Genomic DNA, 18055 nt, shown 5'->3' with positions numbered 1-18055 from the left:
TTTCACGTCAGAGCTTTTGTGCGTTGAAAAGAGCCATTGTAGCATAAGTGAATGTGCTGGAAATTTCACCAATTAGCCTGTCAGATATCCACATTATGAAATTATATTCTGTCATCGTCGTGGTCGGCTGTAAGCGCGAGCGTCAATTCTGATCTTCTCTGGTTGAGAGAATGAACGAATCAGAAGTTTCTGGTTGAGGGAATCGACGAATCAGAAGTTTCTGGTTGAGGGAATCAACGAATCTGAAGTTTCTGGTTGAGAGAATCAACGAATCTGAAGTTTTTCCGCCTCATTGTGTTGACGGGGTCACCTCATAATTACTATCCATATTCTATGACATTCAGCTAGACTGATCGTGTGGACGTCAGTCTGCCAACCGTCACTCACTCTTATACACCTTAATTCGAGAAATACAGTATTTTCTGATGTGTAGACCTCAGACATCTTTCTGCTTTCTCTTGGTTCAGCTACAGTACTGTACGGTTCACTCCTATGGGCTTTGATATGAAGACATACAGCTTTCCTGAGAAACCGTTTTACATATATTTTACATCCATAGATGCTCTAGTCTAGGATGCTCTTCCACAACTGCTATCGAAAACAAACATTTCATACTGTTTGGGTGTCGTACAACTCATTCTCTGTCATCTGTTGGTGTCAACAAAAACATGACAACATTCACCCCTCCCAAACTAATCTCCATTAGGCTCTATTTAAAAGCTAGTCTCCTCGTATACCAGAATGCACTCTGATATTCCCTGTTAGCAACACTACCCGAACATTCTAAAAGCCTCACCTCTACGTTTCATCCTCTTTGCTAATAGTCGAGGCCCTGAGGGTTTCACACCTGATGGATACCCATAGTGCACCACTCCAGTTTCCCCATTGTGTTGCTTTAATTGGAATCAGAAGGGAATAATAATGGCCTCTTTCCATTAGAGGCAGAATGATTTATTCAAATGAAGCTTTTCAGAGACGCTGATAAAGTTATATGGAAGAGGGAAGTGGAGGAGAGGAGGGATGGAGGAGGAGGAGGAGGAGGAGGAGGAGGGGGGGGGGTACATGTGACATGCTCCACTGCACTCCTTTTCAGAATTCCCTTCAATCTTCTCTGCTCAAGTGGAGTGGGGAGAGGGGTCCAATAAAACGCGTCCAATAAAACAACAACGCTCCCCCCCCCCCCCCCCCCCTCTCTCTCTCTCTTTCTTCTCTTTCTCTCTTCCCTCCCTTTCTCTTCTCTCGCTCCCTCCCTCTCTTCTCTCCCTCTCTCTTGTCCCCCTCTCTTCTCTCGCTCCCTCCCTCTCTTCTCTCCCCCTCTCTTGTCTCCCTCTCTTCTCTCGCTCCCTCCCTCTCTTCTCTCCCTCTCTCTTGTCTCCCTCTCTTCTCTCGCTCCCTCCCTCTCTTCTCTCGCTCCCTCCCTCTCTCTTCTCTCCCTCTCTCTACCTCTTCCTTCTCTCCCTCGCCCTGTACGTTAACAACAGTAGAGCAGCATGTTATCTCTCTGCAGTGTAACCACACACATCCTCCTGTTTCCCCATCACAAAGGTGGTCTGTGTGGAATTGGCTAAAACAGTTGAGCAGGAGTGGTTAGCAGCACATTGAGAGAGGAGCTCAGGCCTAGCTCCGAACCACAGAAGGTTCTAGATGCAGCTTCCTCTCTGTCATACCGTTGAGTTGCATCAAGAGTCCAGTTCAACTCACCGACAGCCAAAGCATTCCCGGAACACTCACCACCTAGAGTGCTTTAAAGGGTTTTAATGTGGTGTTTACCTAGCAACAACACTTTGATTGGCTCCCAAATGAAGCATCATCATTGATGCATTTTCTTTGTTGAATAAAGTCACCCGTGGCACTATAGAACGTTGACAATTTGTCCGACTTTATTCACCCTCTGCACTACATTAAGTTACATCAAGTTTTTTTGAGATGACCTGGTATTCTATCTGAGATAAGCTTGTTTCATAGACACGTGTATAATGTGTCACTCGTACGTTGTGTTGCGTCCACAGATCTCCTACAAGGCCCTCAGCTCTTTTGACACAGAGTTCGATCTGACCAACCAGAGCGGGAAGGTGTTTAAGTTCAGCAACGAGACGTCCCACATGTTTGTGGGTCTCTACCCGGGCTCCACCTACTCCTTCACCATCAAAGCCAGCACCGTCAAGGGCTTCGGACCCCCTGTCATCACTCAGTTCACCACCAAAATATCAGGTAGAGCTGTGTGTGTGTGTTTGTGTGTGTGTGTATGTGTGTGTGAGTGTATGTGTGCATGCTTGCGTGTGTGCATGTGTGTGTGCGTGCGTGTGTGTGTGCGTGCATGCGTGCATGCGAGAGTGTGTGTGTGTGTGTGTGTATGTGTGTGTGTGTGTGTGTGTGTGTGTATGTGTATGTGTGTGTGTGTCTATGTGTGTCTATGTGTGTCTATGTGTGTCTATGTGTGTCTATGTGTGTGTGTGTATGTGTCTGTATGTGCGTGCGTGCGTGTGCGTGTGTGTGCGTGCGTGCATGCGAGTGTGTGTGTGTGTGTGTGTGCGTGTGAGTGTATGTGTGTGTGTGTGTATGTGCACTAAGAGCGTCCCTCTCCCCCGGTCCTCCACAGCTCCGCTGATGCCAGGCTACGACCAGGAGACCCTCCTGAACCAGACAGACAGCACCGTCACCGTGCTGCTGAAGCCTGCCCAGAGCAGAGGAGCACCTGTCAGGTAGGATTACACCGCAGCTCTCTCTCTCTCACACGCACACAAACACACACACACACACACACACTCTCAGAACCCATTTCCTTCCCATAGTCCTGCCGAGGCCCACTCAGAACAGAGAGCCTGTCAGGTAGATTAATACACACCTTGTCTTCCCCCTCGCCTCACCCTCTGCCTCACCTCCATCCCCCAATAACAGCTGACAACAGCTTGCCCTCACCCCCCCCCCCATCTCCACCCTGCCCCCCAGGTCACCTTCATCCACTCCCACCACCAATGCCTTCATGTCCCTCATTGGCCCCTCCCTAACTAACCCATTGGCCCCTCCCTAACTAACCCACTGGCCCCTCCCTAACTAACCCACTGGCCCCTCCCTAACTAACCCATTGGCCCCTCCCTAACCAACCCATTGGCCCCTCCCTAACCAACCCATTGGCCCCTCCCTAACCAACCCATTGGCCCCTCCCTAACCAACCCATTGGCCCCTCCCTAACCAACCCATTGGCCCCTCCCTAACCAACCCATTGGCCCCTCCCTAACCAACCCACTGGCCCCTCCCTAACTAACCCACTGGCCCCTCCCTAACTAACCCGCTGTCACGCCTGGCCACTTCACAGACCCTCGGCCCTAATAGGAGATAATCACCCTTCTGAGGCTAGGCAGGAGCGTCTCTGTGTTTCCTCGCACACAAACACACGCACACCCACACACACACACACACACACACACACACACACACATCACGCACAGAACCCCTACCCTGCCCACAGTCCTGTGTGTGTGTGTGTGTGTGTGTGTGTGTGTGCGCGTCCGTGCGTGCGTTCCTCACACGCATTCCCTGGCGTCTTTGTTGTTATTATCCTCAGCGTTCCATCGGCGCCGCATTTGATTTCAGCCGGAGCCGTTTCTCTTGCCTTTTTGAAGATAAGAACAAAGCGCTTTTCCCCTCTGGTCCACAGATGATCGTCTCAATCTCTCCTCCTCCTCCTCCTCCTCTCCTTCTCTGCCCTCCTCTCCTTCTCTGCCCTCCTCTCCTTTCTCTTCTCTTTTTTGTTTTTTTTTTGTCTTGTCTTTGTCTTTCAACGCTTCCAGGTACTGAGCGAGAGACGCAAGAGATTGGTTCGGGGGGGTTCCGCCGTGCTTTGATTTGCATACTCTGCTGAATAAACACAGCGGTGTTTTTCATGCCGTGTTCTCGCCCAGACTTGTTTTTCTCCCCTCAGATTGATGGTGGAGAGATAAATCATCGCGAGGCCGGCAGGTTCTCATAGCGCTGCTGGGTTATCATCCCCTTAGTGTTATCATCCCCTCAGTTATCATCCCCTCAGTTATCATCCCCTCAGTTACCATCAGTTATCATCCCCTCAGTTATCATCCCCTCAGTTACCATCAGTTATCATCCCCTCAGTTACCATCAGTTATCATCCCCTCAGTTACCATCAGCACTGAGGAGCTCCCAGCCTCGCCTGTAATTTGTCTGTCACTAAGTGCGGGGAGAGAGAGAGCTAGACTGGAGGCTTTGCCCTGTCCCGCACGCGCGCACACACACACACGCGCACACGCACACACACAACCAGACACACACATACAGACACAACCACACACACACACACACACACACACACACACACACACACGCGCACACACAACCAGACACACACATACAGACACAACCACACACACACACACACACACACACACACACACACACACACATACAGACACAACCACACACACACACACAGACACATACAGACACACACAATGACAGTGCTGCTTGGTCTTCTGTGATGAATGGTGATCAATGTGGTCCTCTGTGGCTCAGTTGGTAGAGTGTTGTCACTAACAAAGCTTCAATTGGAGGGTCCACTGGGACCATAGAAAAATACAGAAAAATGGATGCACTCACTGCAATGTAAATCTCTTTGGGTAAAAGCATCAGCTAAGTGGCGTATAGTATGATCCCCTCTCCCAGCCCAGAGCGCTGATGTCCACCTGTCTGGTCATGCCTGGTGGACATCCTGAGGATATGCGCCTCGCCTGAAGATAACACGTGTAAATTCCATGATGCCATTCTAATGTCAGCGTCTCCCACTAATGGTCTGCTGGTCTCTGATGCGTTATTGTGATACAGGGATGGTATATGTGACAGCAGCTGGTGAAACCGGGAACAAGTAGCCAAGCCAACCAATCAAAACGTTCAGATTTGTATTCTGAAAAATTTCAATAAATGTCAGCGTTGTTGAAAATCCATGACACAAGCGCTAGTCAAGCCAAAACATTGCAATGCAATGGATTCGGTGAGTAATCCCCACTACTACCTAGTTAACTATAACACTATTTTAAATTTTTAGCAGGCTCACAAAACAAGCTGTGTTAGTTGACTACCGATGTATCATTGATTTTCAACAACGTGGAAACGTATTCCCATTTTTCCGAAGAAAAATCCGACCATTACATCAGAACCCGATATGAGGACCAAAGCGTTAGAACGTGACACGTATCGTGCAGTCCTGTTAAAACAGCACGACATACCTACCTACGACATAGACCATGTGACCAGGTTTTCACATAGAATTCACTTTATTGATTGATTGATTGATTGTACTTTATTGTCCCCGAGGGGAAATTTGTCTTGGGCATGGTACTTTCATGCTTCAAGTGCAACAGTGACGATACATACAACATACAGTAGACAAAGTAAACAACAGGACAGCAACAAACATTGAGTGACATTGGCAGCAGTTTCCACCTGGACATGGCATCATTTGGTATAAATATATATTGCACATAACCCTTCAAGTGGTGTTTTCGAATATTGCACATGGCCCTTCAAGTGGTGTCTAAGATAAAGTGCAGGTGCTGGTGATCATGTCCTAATCATCGTTTCTGCTTGAGAGAATTGATTAGTTTAATGGAGAATGGGACAAATTATAGTTTTAAGAGCTTATAGTTACATCTTGGCATGCGAAGCCTTCTACCTAGGGGGAGAACTTCGTATTCTGTGGAGAGCGGATGTTGGGGGTCTGCGATTATCTTGTTAGCCTTGTCCAGGACAGCTTTTTCATATAGTTTATTTAGGATCACATAGTCTCTTTCACCTACAATTTTCATAGCTGTTTTGTGAATGCTGACTAGTCTGTTTTTTTGTTGTACAGTTAAGTTGCCAAACCACACAATTATTCCATATCTGATTACACTTTGATATTCACGCCCACGTGAACAGCTGACAGCACGTAGACTTGAGTCACGGACATCAGGTATTGCGTCAACGAACCGTACGAGAACTCCTCAGGATTCCTTGTGTGCCTCATGCATGATCATAGCATAATATTGGCATTCTCTAATCCGTTTTACTCTAATCCAGGATCAACTCTGTCACGCGTGGGTGAGCAAATCAATATCAATCACCGGTAATCATATTATATCTGTTGGACTCAGATATAACGTAACGTTAACTTGCCGCCAGGTAGGTCACGTGACCGCTATTATGTACAATCCGCTACATATCATGTCCATAACCGTCTGAAGTTTATTGGGGAATAAACGTAGGGTTCTTTATCCCGATCCCACCTAGCCTTCTTTCCCCACCTCTTCAGAAGTGGTCCCTGAACTGCATTAAAGCGACACTTAACCGTTCATAAGCCCTGAACTCTTTTAATCATTCATAAACCCGCTCTCACTCTTGTTTCGGCTCGTTGGGTCTGGCCAGCAGCTAGTGAGTGATTAACTGTATTAATGATTTAAGACTCAGAGAGAGAGAGAAGCTAACCAGTGTCTCTATGGGTCTACATTACCACACACACACACACACACACACACACACACATACACACACACACACACACACACACACACACACACACACACGCACACACACATACGTGCACGCACACACACACACATACACACACATACACACACACACACACACACACACATACGTGCACGCATATACGCACGCACACACACACACACGCACTCGCGCACATGCACACACACACACACACACACACACACTTACAGGCTTCAGGCTGTATCTCCCTTGCCTCAAAAAGGAATGAAAACCAAATACTGAGAAAGAGAGAGAGAAAGAGAGAGAGGCAGAGAGAGAGTATTGACTTTGTTCAGTAGAGGAGAAGAGGCGTTTATCGTTCTTCGACTCTCATTGTCCCCCCCACACTCCCACTCCCCCACCCTCCCCTCTCGACAGCAGTGAAGACCTGTCTATCTGTGAGTAGAAGAAAGGGTGAGAGTCCATCAGTATGAATAAACAAGCCAGTATGAATAAACCAGCAGTTGTTTTTACACCTGTGACCCAGCATGAAGAATGCAGCGACCTTTCATGTCTGAGGCCACTTTAATGGGCCTCCAAACCCAGCGACAAAGGATATCTGTAACTGAGAGTATGTGGACGGCTGACACACACACTCAGACACACACACACACATGCACAAGCACACACGCATGCACACCTAAACACATGCACACACACACACATGCACAAGCACACACGCATGCACACCTAAACACATGCACACACATGCACGCACACACACACACACACACACACACACACACGTTGTGATGGACACCTCTCCCCACACTGTCTGTCTAGCCAGGAGGAGACTAAAAACACACCATGACAATTGGAAGTAGGACACTAAAATTCATGCACCATCCAATTCCATAATCCAGGATCCGTTAATTCAACAGTACGACAGGTGTCACAACACCCCCCCCCTCCCAAACATGGTACACTTCCCAACGACGGTGCTAAAATTAAAATACAGTTTTTAAAAAAAACTGTCAAGTGTCGTCCAACCCCACGCAGGTACATTCGTCTTCTTCTACGAAGTCTCGGCGATGACGGCGACTGTCAACCCGTTGTTAAGCCTGTTGTCATAGTAATTATACTTAATGAATCAGAGGATTTGTTAATTAGCGCGTAAGGCTATCTGTTGTTTACTGGTGGGGAGTCGCTCCTCTGCCATGGAGGATTAATGCCAGGATCTGGCAACTCAGAAACTAGCACACACACACACACACACACACACACACACACACACACACACAGTTTAATGGTTTTTTGGACTGACAAGTAGGATACATATCATGCAAGATCCAAATATGTCTAAAAAGAGGTCTTAGAAGCAACAAAGGGTGAGCCCACACTATGCACATCAAGGGTAAAGGTGCCATCTGTGTTTCCAGATGAAGAGACTACCAATTATAGGTGATAATAGCATCAGACAGTATGGTTGGTGTTTCGATGGGTACCAAATGGACAAGTTGACACACGCACAAGTTGACACACACACACACACACACACACACACACACACACACACACACTCATTCACACTCACTCACTCACTCACTCACTCACACACACATACACACATCACTGTCACACACACTGAGAAACTTCTGCAAAGAAGGAGGGTATTGTAAGATATGATATTATTTTGGGGATAATGTATGCAAGTATATATACTTTATTCATTTATTTTTACATTTATTGTAGTCAAATTTTAGATCTGGGTCTGAACAGTTTTGTTCCTTGACAACACCGTAATGCTTTTATATGACCCAAATCAATAGGCAATTATCTGCGGTCACACTCAGCGTGTGTCTGTGTTCCCAAGGTTCCACTGTCAGGACCTAAAGAGGCTCTGCTGTAATGACTCATTGGCTGTTTTCAACTGCCATGGTAACACATATCCGTATGAAGGTGACAATCACATTGTCCATGTAGAGGTAAAAGATGGGGGTGGGTGGTAGTGGAGGGGGGGGGTAGGGGGGGTGACGGGGGGAGGGGGGTGAGTCGGTTGAAAGTCAAAAAGAGAATAGAGGGTAGGTAAGAAGAAGGGAGGATGATGAAAGTCAGAGGGTTTGGAGACGCCGCCTCTTCCCCCCCTCCAGCACGCTATGACAGAATGACAGGTGCAGAGGAGCGGCACAGTAGGCCCCCCCCGACCAGGAGACAAACACACGGCAGGACGCGGTGGCGTAGAGATGCGCAACACACTCACGCACTCGCAGACACGCACTGCAACACCTGCGGTAACAGCGCACACACACGACTGTGTTGGAGAACAACGGGACGGAATGGAATAGACATGTTATGTGTATTGACAGGCAGCAGAACATCAGGAACGCCTCGTCGTCAAGTTCATGGGAGAGAGGGAGAGAGAGGGAGAGAGAGGGAGAGAGGGAGAGAGAGAGAGAGAGAGAGAGAGACAAACTTGTGTACACCAGTGTATGTCAACAGAAGCTTCTTTTATTTTCTGACAGCATTGTATGATGCATCGTCTCCTTTTGGGAGGTTTGTTTCCATTTCTAGGGGTTAGTTTCAGCACAGTGACAGTCGGCGGTACAGTACCATTGTAGCGGACGCGATTGTCGTGTAGAATCCGCAGATCCTTTCTCTTACAAGCTAGCTATTCCGGCCAGAAACCCGGGAGGGATAAGAACACATACGAACACATAAGAACACAAACGAAACGCTCCTTAAGTAATTAACGTCCTCGGCTGGCGGTGATGGGATTTAACCGCACGCGAGATTTGAATATGAAATAACAGATGTTTTGCTGTGATACGTTTACAAAGAACACAGCCCATCAGAACGATTGGATACATTACTGAAGGGACCCCCGAGAGTCGCAATGAGTGAAAGAAACCATAAATACATAAAAAAAAACTCTCCTGGATTTAGCAGCTGAATTGATGCGGCTATATTTGCCAGGCACTTGGTAGCGTATGAGCGGTGTGTGTCGGTCTGTGTGTCTTGGCGTGATTCGGATGACATCCGGTCCGTATGAAGGACGGTTTGGCAGCACTACACACGCGTGGCGCACCGCTTGTTACTGACGGCGACAACGCTCCTTTAACGGGATTACTGTCGCTCGCGTCGTGTTGCGCTAATGTGTAGAATCTCACGCGCCAGAGCCAAGACACACACACGCACGCACACGCACACACACACACACACACACACACACACACACACACACACACACACACACACACACACACACACACACACACATATACTGTATGCAAACACATACACATACACACACACACATTCACACACACACAAAACAAGCATTCACACAGTGCTGTGGAAAAAGATGATTTGTTATGCATCCAACCCAGCGTTGTACCAGCCACTTGCTCTCTGTTAACTCCCACACCAAGAGCCAACAACTCCCCAGGAGAGAGAGAGAGAGAGAGAGACACAGAGAGAGACACAGAGAGAGAGAGAAGGAGAGAGAGAGAGAGAGACACAGAGAGAGACAGAGAGAGACACAGAGAGAGAGAGAGAGAGAGAGAGAGAGAGAGACACACAGAGAGAGAGAGAAGGAGAGAGAGAGAGAGAGAAGGACAGAAAGAGAGAGGGGAGGAGAGAGAGAGAGAGAGAGAAGGAGCGAGAGAGAGGGCGGGAGAGGATGGTAGGGAAGGAGTGAGTGAGGGAGAGAGAGAGAGAGAGAGAGAGAGAGAGAGAGAGAGAGAGAGAGAGAGAGAGAGAGAGAGAGAGAGAGAGAGAGAGAGAGGGGACATGTATTCATACACACACACACACCCACACGGGTCATGTATTCTGGTGTGCAGCCTGAGAGGACCGGGTGTCTGCTGGTGTTTGTGCTGCTCTGCGTCTGTAGACACACAGGCTTTCCGCTCACCTTGGGTTTCCTGTGGGGACAGGAAGTAGGCAACATGAGGAGGCTCCTACTCCCTGAGGATGTCCACCTCTATCCCCTCCCCCTCTTTCTGTATGCCTCTCTTCCTCTCTGTGTGTGTGTGCGTGCGTGCATCTGTGTATATGTCGGTGTGTGTGTGTGTGTGCGTGCGCATCTGTGTATGTGTGTGTGTGTGTGTGTGTGTGTGTGTGTGTGTCTGTGTGTGTGTGTGTTTGTTTCAGACAGAGTAGTAGCTAGTATGTGCTCTAACAGAGACAGTGATACATGAGGGCTATCCTGGAGAGAACCATGTCCCTGCAGAAACACAGCTATTGTTTCTGGAAGACGTGATTGAGTATCACCATGCCGACGGACGATGTATTCCTCCTCCGTCTCCCAGGTACCGTAATATAAGAATCGTCCGAGGTAGAGCTCAGGAGATGTGCTGTACTATTGACACACAGACGGACAATATTGCAGTTTAACTCTACAGAACATTATGCTCTTTTAATATAACATATCGTATTACAACAAGCGTCGTTTTTTCCAGCAGTCTCGTATTTACGTATTGCTGTTGCCACCCTGGGGGTTGTCCCATCAACGTCGCTAAAAGAAAATCTAGGCTTATTTATTTTCGATCAGTCTCGCGAGACTTATACCAAAATCCAAGTCTCGCGAGATAAGCCAGAATTTTTCCTTGGCGACGTTGATGGAATACCCCCCCGGTGTGTTGCCCATCCCCAGTCCTCCTCTCCTCTCCACGCCAGCGGAGTCAGAGTGGCGCCTCCCTCAGCCTCCCTCAGCAAGTTTAGAAGATTTAAGTGACATGTAATCTGTGCAGCTTCTCCTCCTTTGTGTAGACCTGGGCTGCTTTATGGTAGAAGGATAAATAAGAGAGACAGGTGGAGGCTATAGGAGAGGGTGCTGTGTGTGTGTGTGTGTGTGTGTGCGTGTGTGTGTGTGTGTGTGTGTGTGCATGTGTGTGTGTGCGTGTGCGTGTCTGTGTGTGTGTCTTTGTGTCTGTGTGTGTCTGTCTTTGTGTGTGTCTCTGTGTGTGTGTGTGTGTGTGTGTGCGCGTGTGCGAGTGTGTGCGTGTGCGTGTGTGTGTGAATGCAGACGTAGAGGACGTTCCCCTCGTGAATCAGTCAAACAGCAGTGGTGTCGTCAGGGTTACGGCCTACCTCGGGTTAGAGAGCAACAGAAATGTCAACCGATCCAAAGTGGTGATGTGAAGGAGAGTCAGGCGTTAACTTGGAAGGAAAGTCAAAAAGAACCCTGAAGAAAACTAGGCTTTCCCCCAAGAACTTCCTGAACAGAACCGTCCATCCGCTCTGTGCATAGTGAGTAGGAAGCTAGAATCACCCCCCCCCCCCACCCTCTCTCTCTCTCTCTCTGTCTCCCTCTCTAAACATGTGAAATATAAACCTATGTGTGGTGGTCACCGTTCTGTCAGCCAGAGTAGAGCAGTAGAGCAGCAGTTCTGGGTTAGGGATCATGTGGTCACGTGGTCGCCCCCTTCTGAAATACATCTGGCAGCTCGTCACACCCTGGGCCTAATTGGTGTCAGCAGAGGTTGGCCGGGCGCTACGGGAACAAGCGTTTAGCTTTGTTACCCCCCTCCCCCCCCAGCCCCCCCAACCCCCTCCCTTTCTCCCCTTCCAGTCCCCCCCCCCCCCACTCCCCACGCCTCTCTAATCATCTACCAGGTACCTGGAGTGAAGTAGTGGTTGGCACCAGAGTTGTTGTTTTCACCCTGTTACTCCTATACACTCACAGTCTCTCTCTCTCTCTCTCTCTCTCTCTCTCTCTCTCTCTCTCTCTCTCTCTCTCTCTCTCTCTCCCTCTGCCTCTCTCTCCTTCGCTCTCTCTCTTGCTCTCTCTCTCACTCTCTCTCTTGCTCTCTCTCTGTCTGTCAATTCCATTTCAATGTTCAATTTAAAGGGCTTTATTGGCGTGGGAAACATACATTTACATTGCCAAAGCAAGTGTGAAGATAAAAAAACAAAAACAAAAAGAATGTAATGTACATACAATTAAACTAGAATAAATAAATGATTAAAATGATTTAAAGTCTTATGGTGGTTTTATCCCATTTGATGCCCTTTTTCTATCACAACAGCTAACAAATCTTCCTGCTGTGTTTGCACATTGCTGTACCTCACCAATCTGTCTCTCTCTTTCTCTCACTCTCTTGCTCTTTCACTCTCTCTTCCTCTCTCTTTCTCTCTCTCTCTCGCTCTCTCTCTCCCTCTCTCTTGCTCTCTCTCTCCCTCTCTCTTTCTCTCACGCTCTCGCTCTCACTCTCTCTGCCCCTCTCTCTCTCTCCTTTTATAAAAAGTTTATAATGAGTATCTATTATATTGTTGTTGCTGTCATATCTATAGGCTTCTTGGTAGAAATTAAATGGTTTTGTTTCCATAAAGTAGGTGTTTGTATAGAACATACTTTCTTTCCAAACAACAAGTTCAAATGCATTTCATCGAAATGCACGGTGGAGTTATCCTCGATTGAACTTGTGCATTACGGGAGAGAGAAACCGTAGCTATAAGTACACACACAGGATGTTATTCTAAAAGCAGACAGTTCTGATAGTTTTCTAATTGGCGAACTATTCTGGCATAAGGGTGACAGAGATGGATTAGGGCTGGCTGTGTTAGGGCTTGATGGGGGAGGGCAGTGAGTGTGTGGGATGCAGAGCCTGTCTGTACAGAGCCTGAGGAGCACCAGCCTTCCTCACCCGTCTCTCTTGGACCAGAGTTTAGCCAATTAGCACTGAGAGAGTGAGTCTCCAACCTCATTTCGATTCCTCCCCGTTTTTTTCCCCGTTTTTTTTCTTTTTCCCTGGGCAGCAACCAAGTGGGCAGTTAATAGCTCTCTCTAAGTAGACCCATTGATTGGTTTGGATGAAATGTCTGAGAGTTAATTGAACACTTAGAGAGAAGCCCTCGAACCTGGCAAAATAAATAAAAAAATACGGAAGCAAAGTAGTTCTGGCCGTGATGGTGGCCTGAAGAGTGTCCTTTTTTTTCAGGTGGTATCTCTGTGGTAACGTTGCTCGTGGGCAGGGCGAGGAGAGATGGACGACATTATTTGAAACCCTCAGTGTGATCACGGAGAGACTTTTGCCATTAGCGTTTGCGTTTTCCATCTGGCCTGAGGGGGGGAAATAAATAATTGCGTTCATAATCATTACCACGCCTCAAATAAGCACCAGGTCAATATGTTTTTTTCAGTCGGATAAAGCGGATAAAAGCAAATAAAGTCAGGCGTTATAGAGTTGACGGAGAATATAGAGGAGAGACTAGATGAGAATATATAGGAGAATATAGAGGAGGGATTAGAGGAGAATATAGAGGAGGGATTAGAGGAGAATATAGAGAATTTGTCTTGATTTTTGACTTTTCCCTCAACATTGAACAATGTCCTCAGGGCACCGAGATAGACACATATTTATTTAAGTCAGACGGTTTTATACATTGATTGATTTTATATATTGGTATCTTCTAGACATTGCAAGGTACAGCCTTGGAGCAGCAGTGTGTGGCGGGTTTGGCTGCTTGGTTATATTTATTGAAGATAACACGGTTCTTCTACCAGTTGTGCCTGGAGCTGCAGTTTGTGTTTTTCTACCCTGCACTCAGAAACACACTCATTTTTCATGTGATAATTTTTGCTGAGAAAATATCAACTTTTGACCTGCGTCTGCAGACGAAACGGACTAGTGCTTTATCACATATTTATCATAAATAGGCTTTTACTGCATCGCTTTTGTTTTTCTTAGTTTTTCTTTATTCCCGCTTGTTCTGGGCAGATTTAGACCAAAACGTTTCCCTCACAAACAAAAATGAATTAAAGTATGCGCTTAGGGATCATTTAAATTCCAACATTTGTATATTATTCAATAAGAGAGCTCTAATAGCTGTGTCCTGCCTCCGTGGGAGAATCCCTCATCCAGATCTCTAGCACAGGAGAAGAACCAGCGGTATGAAAGGGAGGTTGTCCCAGGGTGAGAAGGAGCTGGGGCACCTGGGATAGATGTCACAGAGGGGATAAATCACTGTGGCGACAGCCTCTTAAAGTAATGGCTGGCCTTTAAGAAGGTCCTAAATCTGGAAGAAAGGCTCTCATCGCCTCCTCTCCTCTCCTCTCCTCTTCTCTCCCCTCCTTTCTTCTCCTCTCCTCTCCTCTCCTCTCCCCTCCTCTCTTCTCCCCTCCTCTCTTCTCCTCTCTTCTCCTCTCGCCTCTCCTCTCGCCTCTCCTTTCCCCTCCTCTCCTCTCCTCGCCTCTCCTCTCCTCTCATCTCCATCCTTCTCCTCTCCTCTCCTCTTCTTTTTCCCTCCTCTCCTTGCCTCACCTCTCCTCTCCTGTCCTGTCCTGTCCTCTCCTCTCCTCTCCTCTACTCTCCTTTCCTTTCCTTTCCTTTCCTTTCCTCTCCTCTCCTTTCCTCTCCTTTCCTCTCCTCTCCTCTCCTCTCCTCTCCTCTCCTCTCCTCTCCTCTCCTCTCCTCTCCTCTCCTCTCCTCTGCCCCCCTCTCCTCTCCTCTGCCCCCCTCTCCTCCTGTCTCCTCTCCTCTTCTCTCTATCTCTGCCCTGCCCTTTGTTCAGGCTGTTAATTAGCCAGGTATTTCACCCGGCCTCTCTCTCTCTCTCTCCAGCTATAATTAATATTTGATTCCGTCAGCTCTTATCACTGAAGAGTGCTGTGTCTGTGGCGGGTACTGGGGGTCTGGAGGCTGAGGCGCGAGGCCAGCAGGGACTTACTGATGCAGGGGATGTTTCTCTGTCATGAGCCCCAGCTTAGCGAGCTCAGAGAGCAGAGCAGCGGATTCACCAGGACCTGCCTGCTATTCCACTGGAGATATGACAGAACTAATCGCTACCGGATGAGACCGGGTGGACAATTTAATTAGCAATATCGACCAGGCAACACTGGTTTGCTTGGGGCTGTTTATTAATGCAGCCGGTTTGGAAAGCGTCAAGCACCAGCGAATGGTGTTATTTAGACGCGCTAAAATAACACGGTTGTGTTTCCCGACCACCTAACAGATCGGCTCAGGCTATTTTACATCGTAGAGTAGGTGGTTAGTGAACTTAGAAGGAAGTGAGGAAACGCTCTGGTTTGAGTAGCCAGTAGCAGCGCTCCCTGCTCTCCCAGGCTGATAGGAACTCCTCTCAGGTGAACTCCTCAGGTGAACTCCTCAGGTGAACTCCTCAGGTGAACTCCTCAGGTGAACTCCTCAGGTGAACTCCTCAGGTGAACTCCTCTCAGGTGAGAGGCAGATGGTTATTCACAGTGGAGATGGAAGGTCAGGTGAATTCAAGTGCTTTTGTCTTTACACTTCATCCCCCCCCCCCCCCCGACTACCATGTGGCTGTGCATGTGTAAGACTCATGGTGGAAAACGTCCTCTGGAGTTCACAACTTTCAGCTCCATTAGAAACGTATAAAGTATGACGAAACCTCCATTAGGGCTGGGGAACAAACCAGGGTCTTGCGCTCGCTAAACCCAAACATCTACCATTAGCCCAAGAGGACGTCTTTGTGGCCTGAGGATGGTTACTGCATCACACCAGTGTGTTTCCCAACCACCTGCACTACATAGGATTCTTAGACAGTATGAATGAATGAATGAATGAATGAATGGATGAATGAATGGTCTTTATGGGGATTGATGATGAGGATCAAGAATGACAAGAATGTATTTATTTTTATTTTTTTAATAGTGAAGTAGACTTGAAGTAGACATGCTCATGTTTAGGCTTAACATTTTAATTCTGAATAGCCAACAATGTACTACTTGTGAATACATATTCAGCTCATCCTTGTCTTAAACTGATCCATCACAATTTACGGTACCTTCTTGGGGTATTTCATGTGTTATGGTATGTCATAGTGTAAAATGTGCACAATTTTGGTTCAAGAATAATTTACAGCAAATGACTTTAATGAGCATAATCACGTTTGGCCGTTGCTCTTGAGAGAAGAGAAGGATACAATGACCAGCTATTCAACATACTTGTTCACATTTCATAATCATTGTTAACATACCTGGAGTTGCAGTGTCTGTGCTTCTGAATAACCCTATCCCGTCTTACTACTTCTTGTCTCAAACAGTGCATCAGTTCACACATACAACCACACAAGGGAGTTTAACTTCATTAGCAAGGATGTCAGTCCGTTTACCTCAAAGCCAGATCCCCTCTCTTCTCTCCCCTGCCTCCCTCAACGAAAAGACTTTGATAAAGGTGAAATGAGAAGCGCTTTTTGACCTTTTAGGGATGTGAATTATTTAAGTACAAATACAGAGGAGGTCTGTGGTTCTGTGCCACCAGGACTCATTTGTCTTGGGCTGCATGTCAGCTGGGGGAGAGAAAAGAGAGGAATCTGTTCTCCTCACCTCTCCTCTCCTCTCCTCTCCTCACCTCTCCTCTCCTCTCCTCACCTCTCCTCTCCTCTCCTCACCTCACCTCTCCCCTCGCCTCTCTTCTCCTCTCCTCGCCTCTTTCTCTCCTCTCCTCCTCTCTTTGCCTTGCCGTGCCTCCCCCTTCCACTCCTCTCCTCACCTCTCTTCCTCTCCTCTCCTCACCCCCCTTCCTCTCCTCTCCTCACCTCTCTTCCTCTCCTCTCTTCACCTCTCTTCGTCTAACTCCTCTCCGCACCTTTCTTTTCTCCTCTCCTCTCTTCATCTCCCTCTTCTTCTCTCCCTTCCCCTCCTCTCCTCTCCCCCTCGTCTCCTCACCTCTCCTCTCCCTTCTCCCCTTCTTTCCTCGCCCTTCTCCCCTTCTTTCCTCTCCTCGTTCAGCTCCAGCGTATGCCTAATAAAAAGACATCCGTCTCTCTGCTCTGTTCGTCCTGGTATCTCTACCTCTATTTCATTAGTCTCTCCATTTGTTCACCAGCCAATATCCTGCCTATTGCTTTGGAACAAGGCAGGCTTTGAACTAGGCCCGCATTGATCCTCCATCCGCCTAGTCCCGCTCTCTCTCTCTCTCTCTCTCTCTCTCCCGATCCCTCCCTCCCTCCTTCCCTTTTCTCCCCAGACAGTGTATGATGGCTGATCTCCTTTTTTTATAATAAACTTAATTCCCCAGGCCTGTCGGGGATAGCGCGGCGGCTGTGTCTTGTTTCATGTCATTACTATGTGGGGCACACTTATAGCTGTGCGCTCATCCCTCTCTTTTCTCGGGTGTCAGGGTTCAGAGTTCTAATACCCTGCTGGAGAGAGAGAGAGAGAGAGAGAGAGAGAGAGAGAGAGAGAGAGAGAGAGAGAGAGAGAGAGAGAAGGGAGAGGCAGTTCCATGCCAGAGCCTTTATTTCATGCCATTTAAATCCCACATAGATGGGATTCTGCGCTGACTGCTATCTGGGAGCTCTAAATGAGATAGCGGTCTGTTTCTCTGGGCTGATTCAGGGGCTGAGACTGCAGGGTTTAGTGACTTAATTAAACCTGCCTATCCTATCATATCCTATTCTCTCCTCTACCCTGTCCCCCCCCCCCCTCCCCCTACCCCCCACCCACCCCGGCCTCGCCTGGGACCAGATGGGGTTGGATGAGTTCTGCTTAGGCAGAGAGAGAGAGAGAGAGAGAGAGAGAGAGAGAGAGACAGAGAGAGAGAGACAGAGAGAGAGAGAGAGAGAGAGAGACAGAGACAGAGACAGAGACAGAGACAGA

General features: G+C 47.8%; 1 protein-coding gene across 1 annotated transcript in view; it reads left to right on the top strand.

Annotated features, from left to right (window-relative positions):
* LOC308169755 (receptor-type tyrosine-protein phosphatase mu-like) overlaps window positions 1-18055 on the top strand; it is a gene marked incomplete at both ends in the record, with an annotated part of 191607 nt that overhangs the window by 104388 nt on the left and 69164 nt on the right. The window contains 2 exon segments of the mRNA XM_080544493.1: window positions 2010-2211; window positions 2600-2702. Coding sequence (XP_080400619.1) covers window positions 2010-2211; window positions 2600-2702 — 305 coding nt within the window.

Source organism: Nansenia antarctica, assembly GCF_963989245.1.
Source record: "Nansenia antarctica genome assembly, chromosome: 13".
Taxonomy (NCBI): domain Eukaryota; kingdom Metazoa; phylum Chordata; class Actinopteri; order Argentiniformes; family Microstomatidae; genus Nansenia; species Nansenia antarctica.
This window is presented reverse-complemented; position numbering and strand designations above follow the sequence as displayed.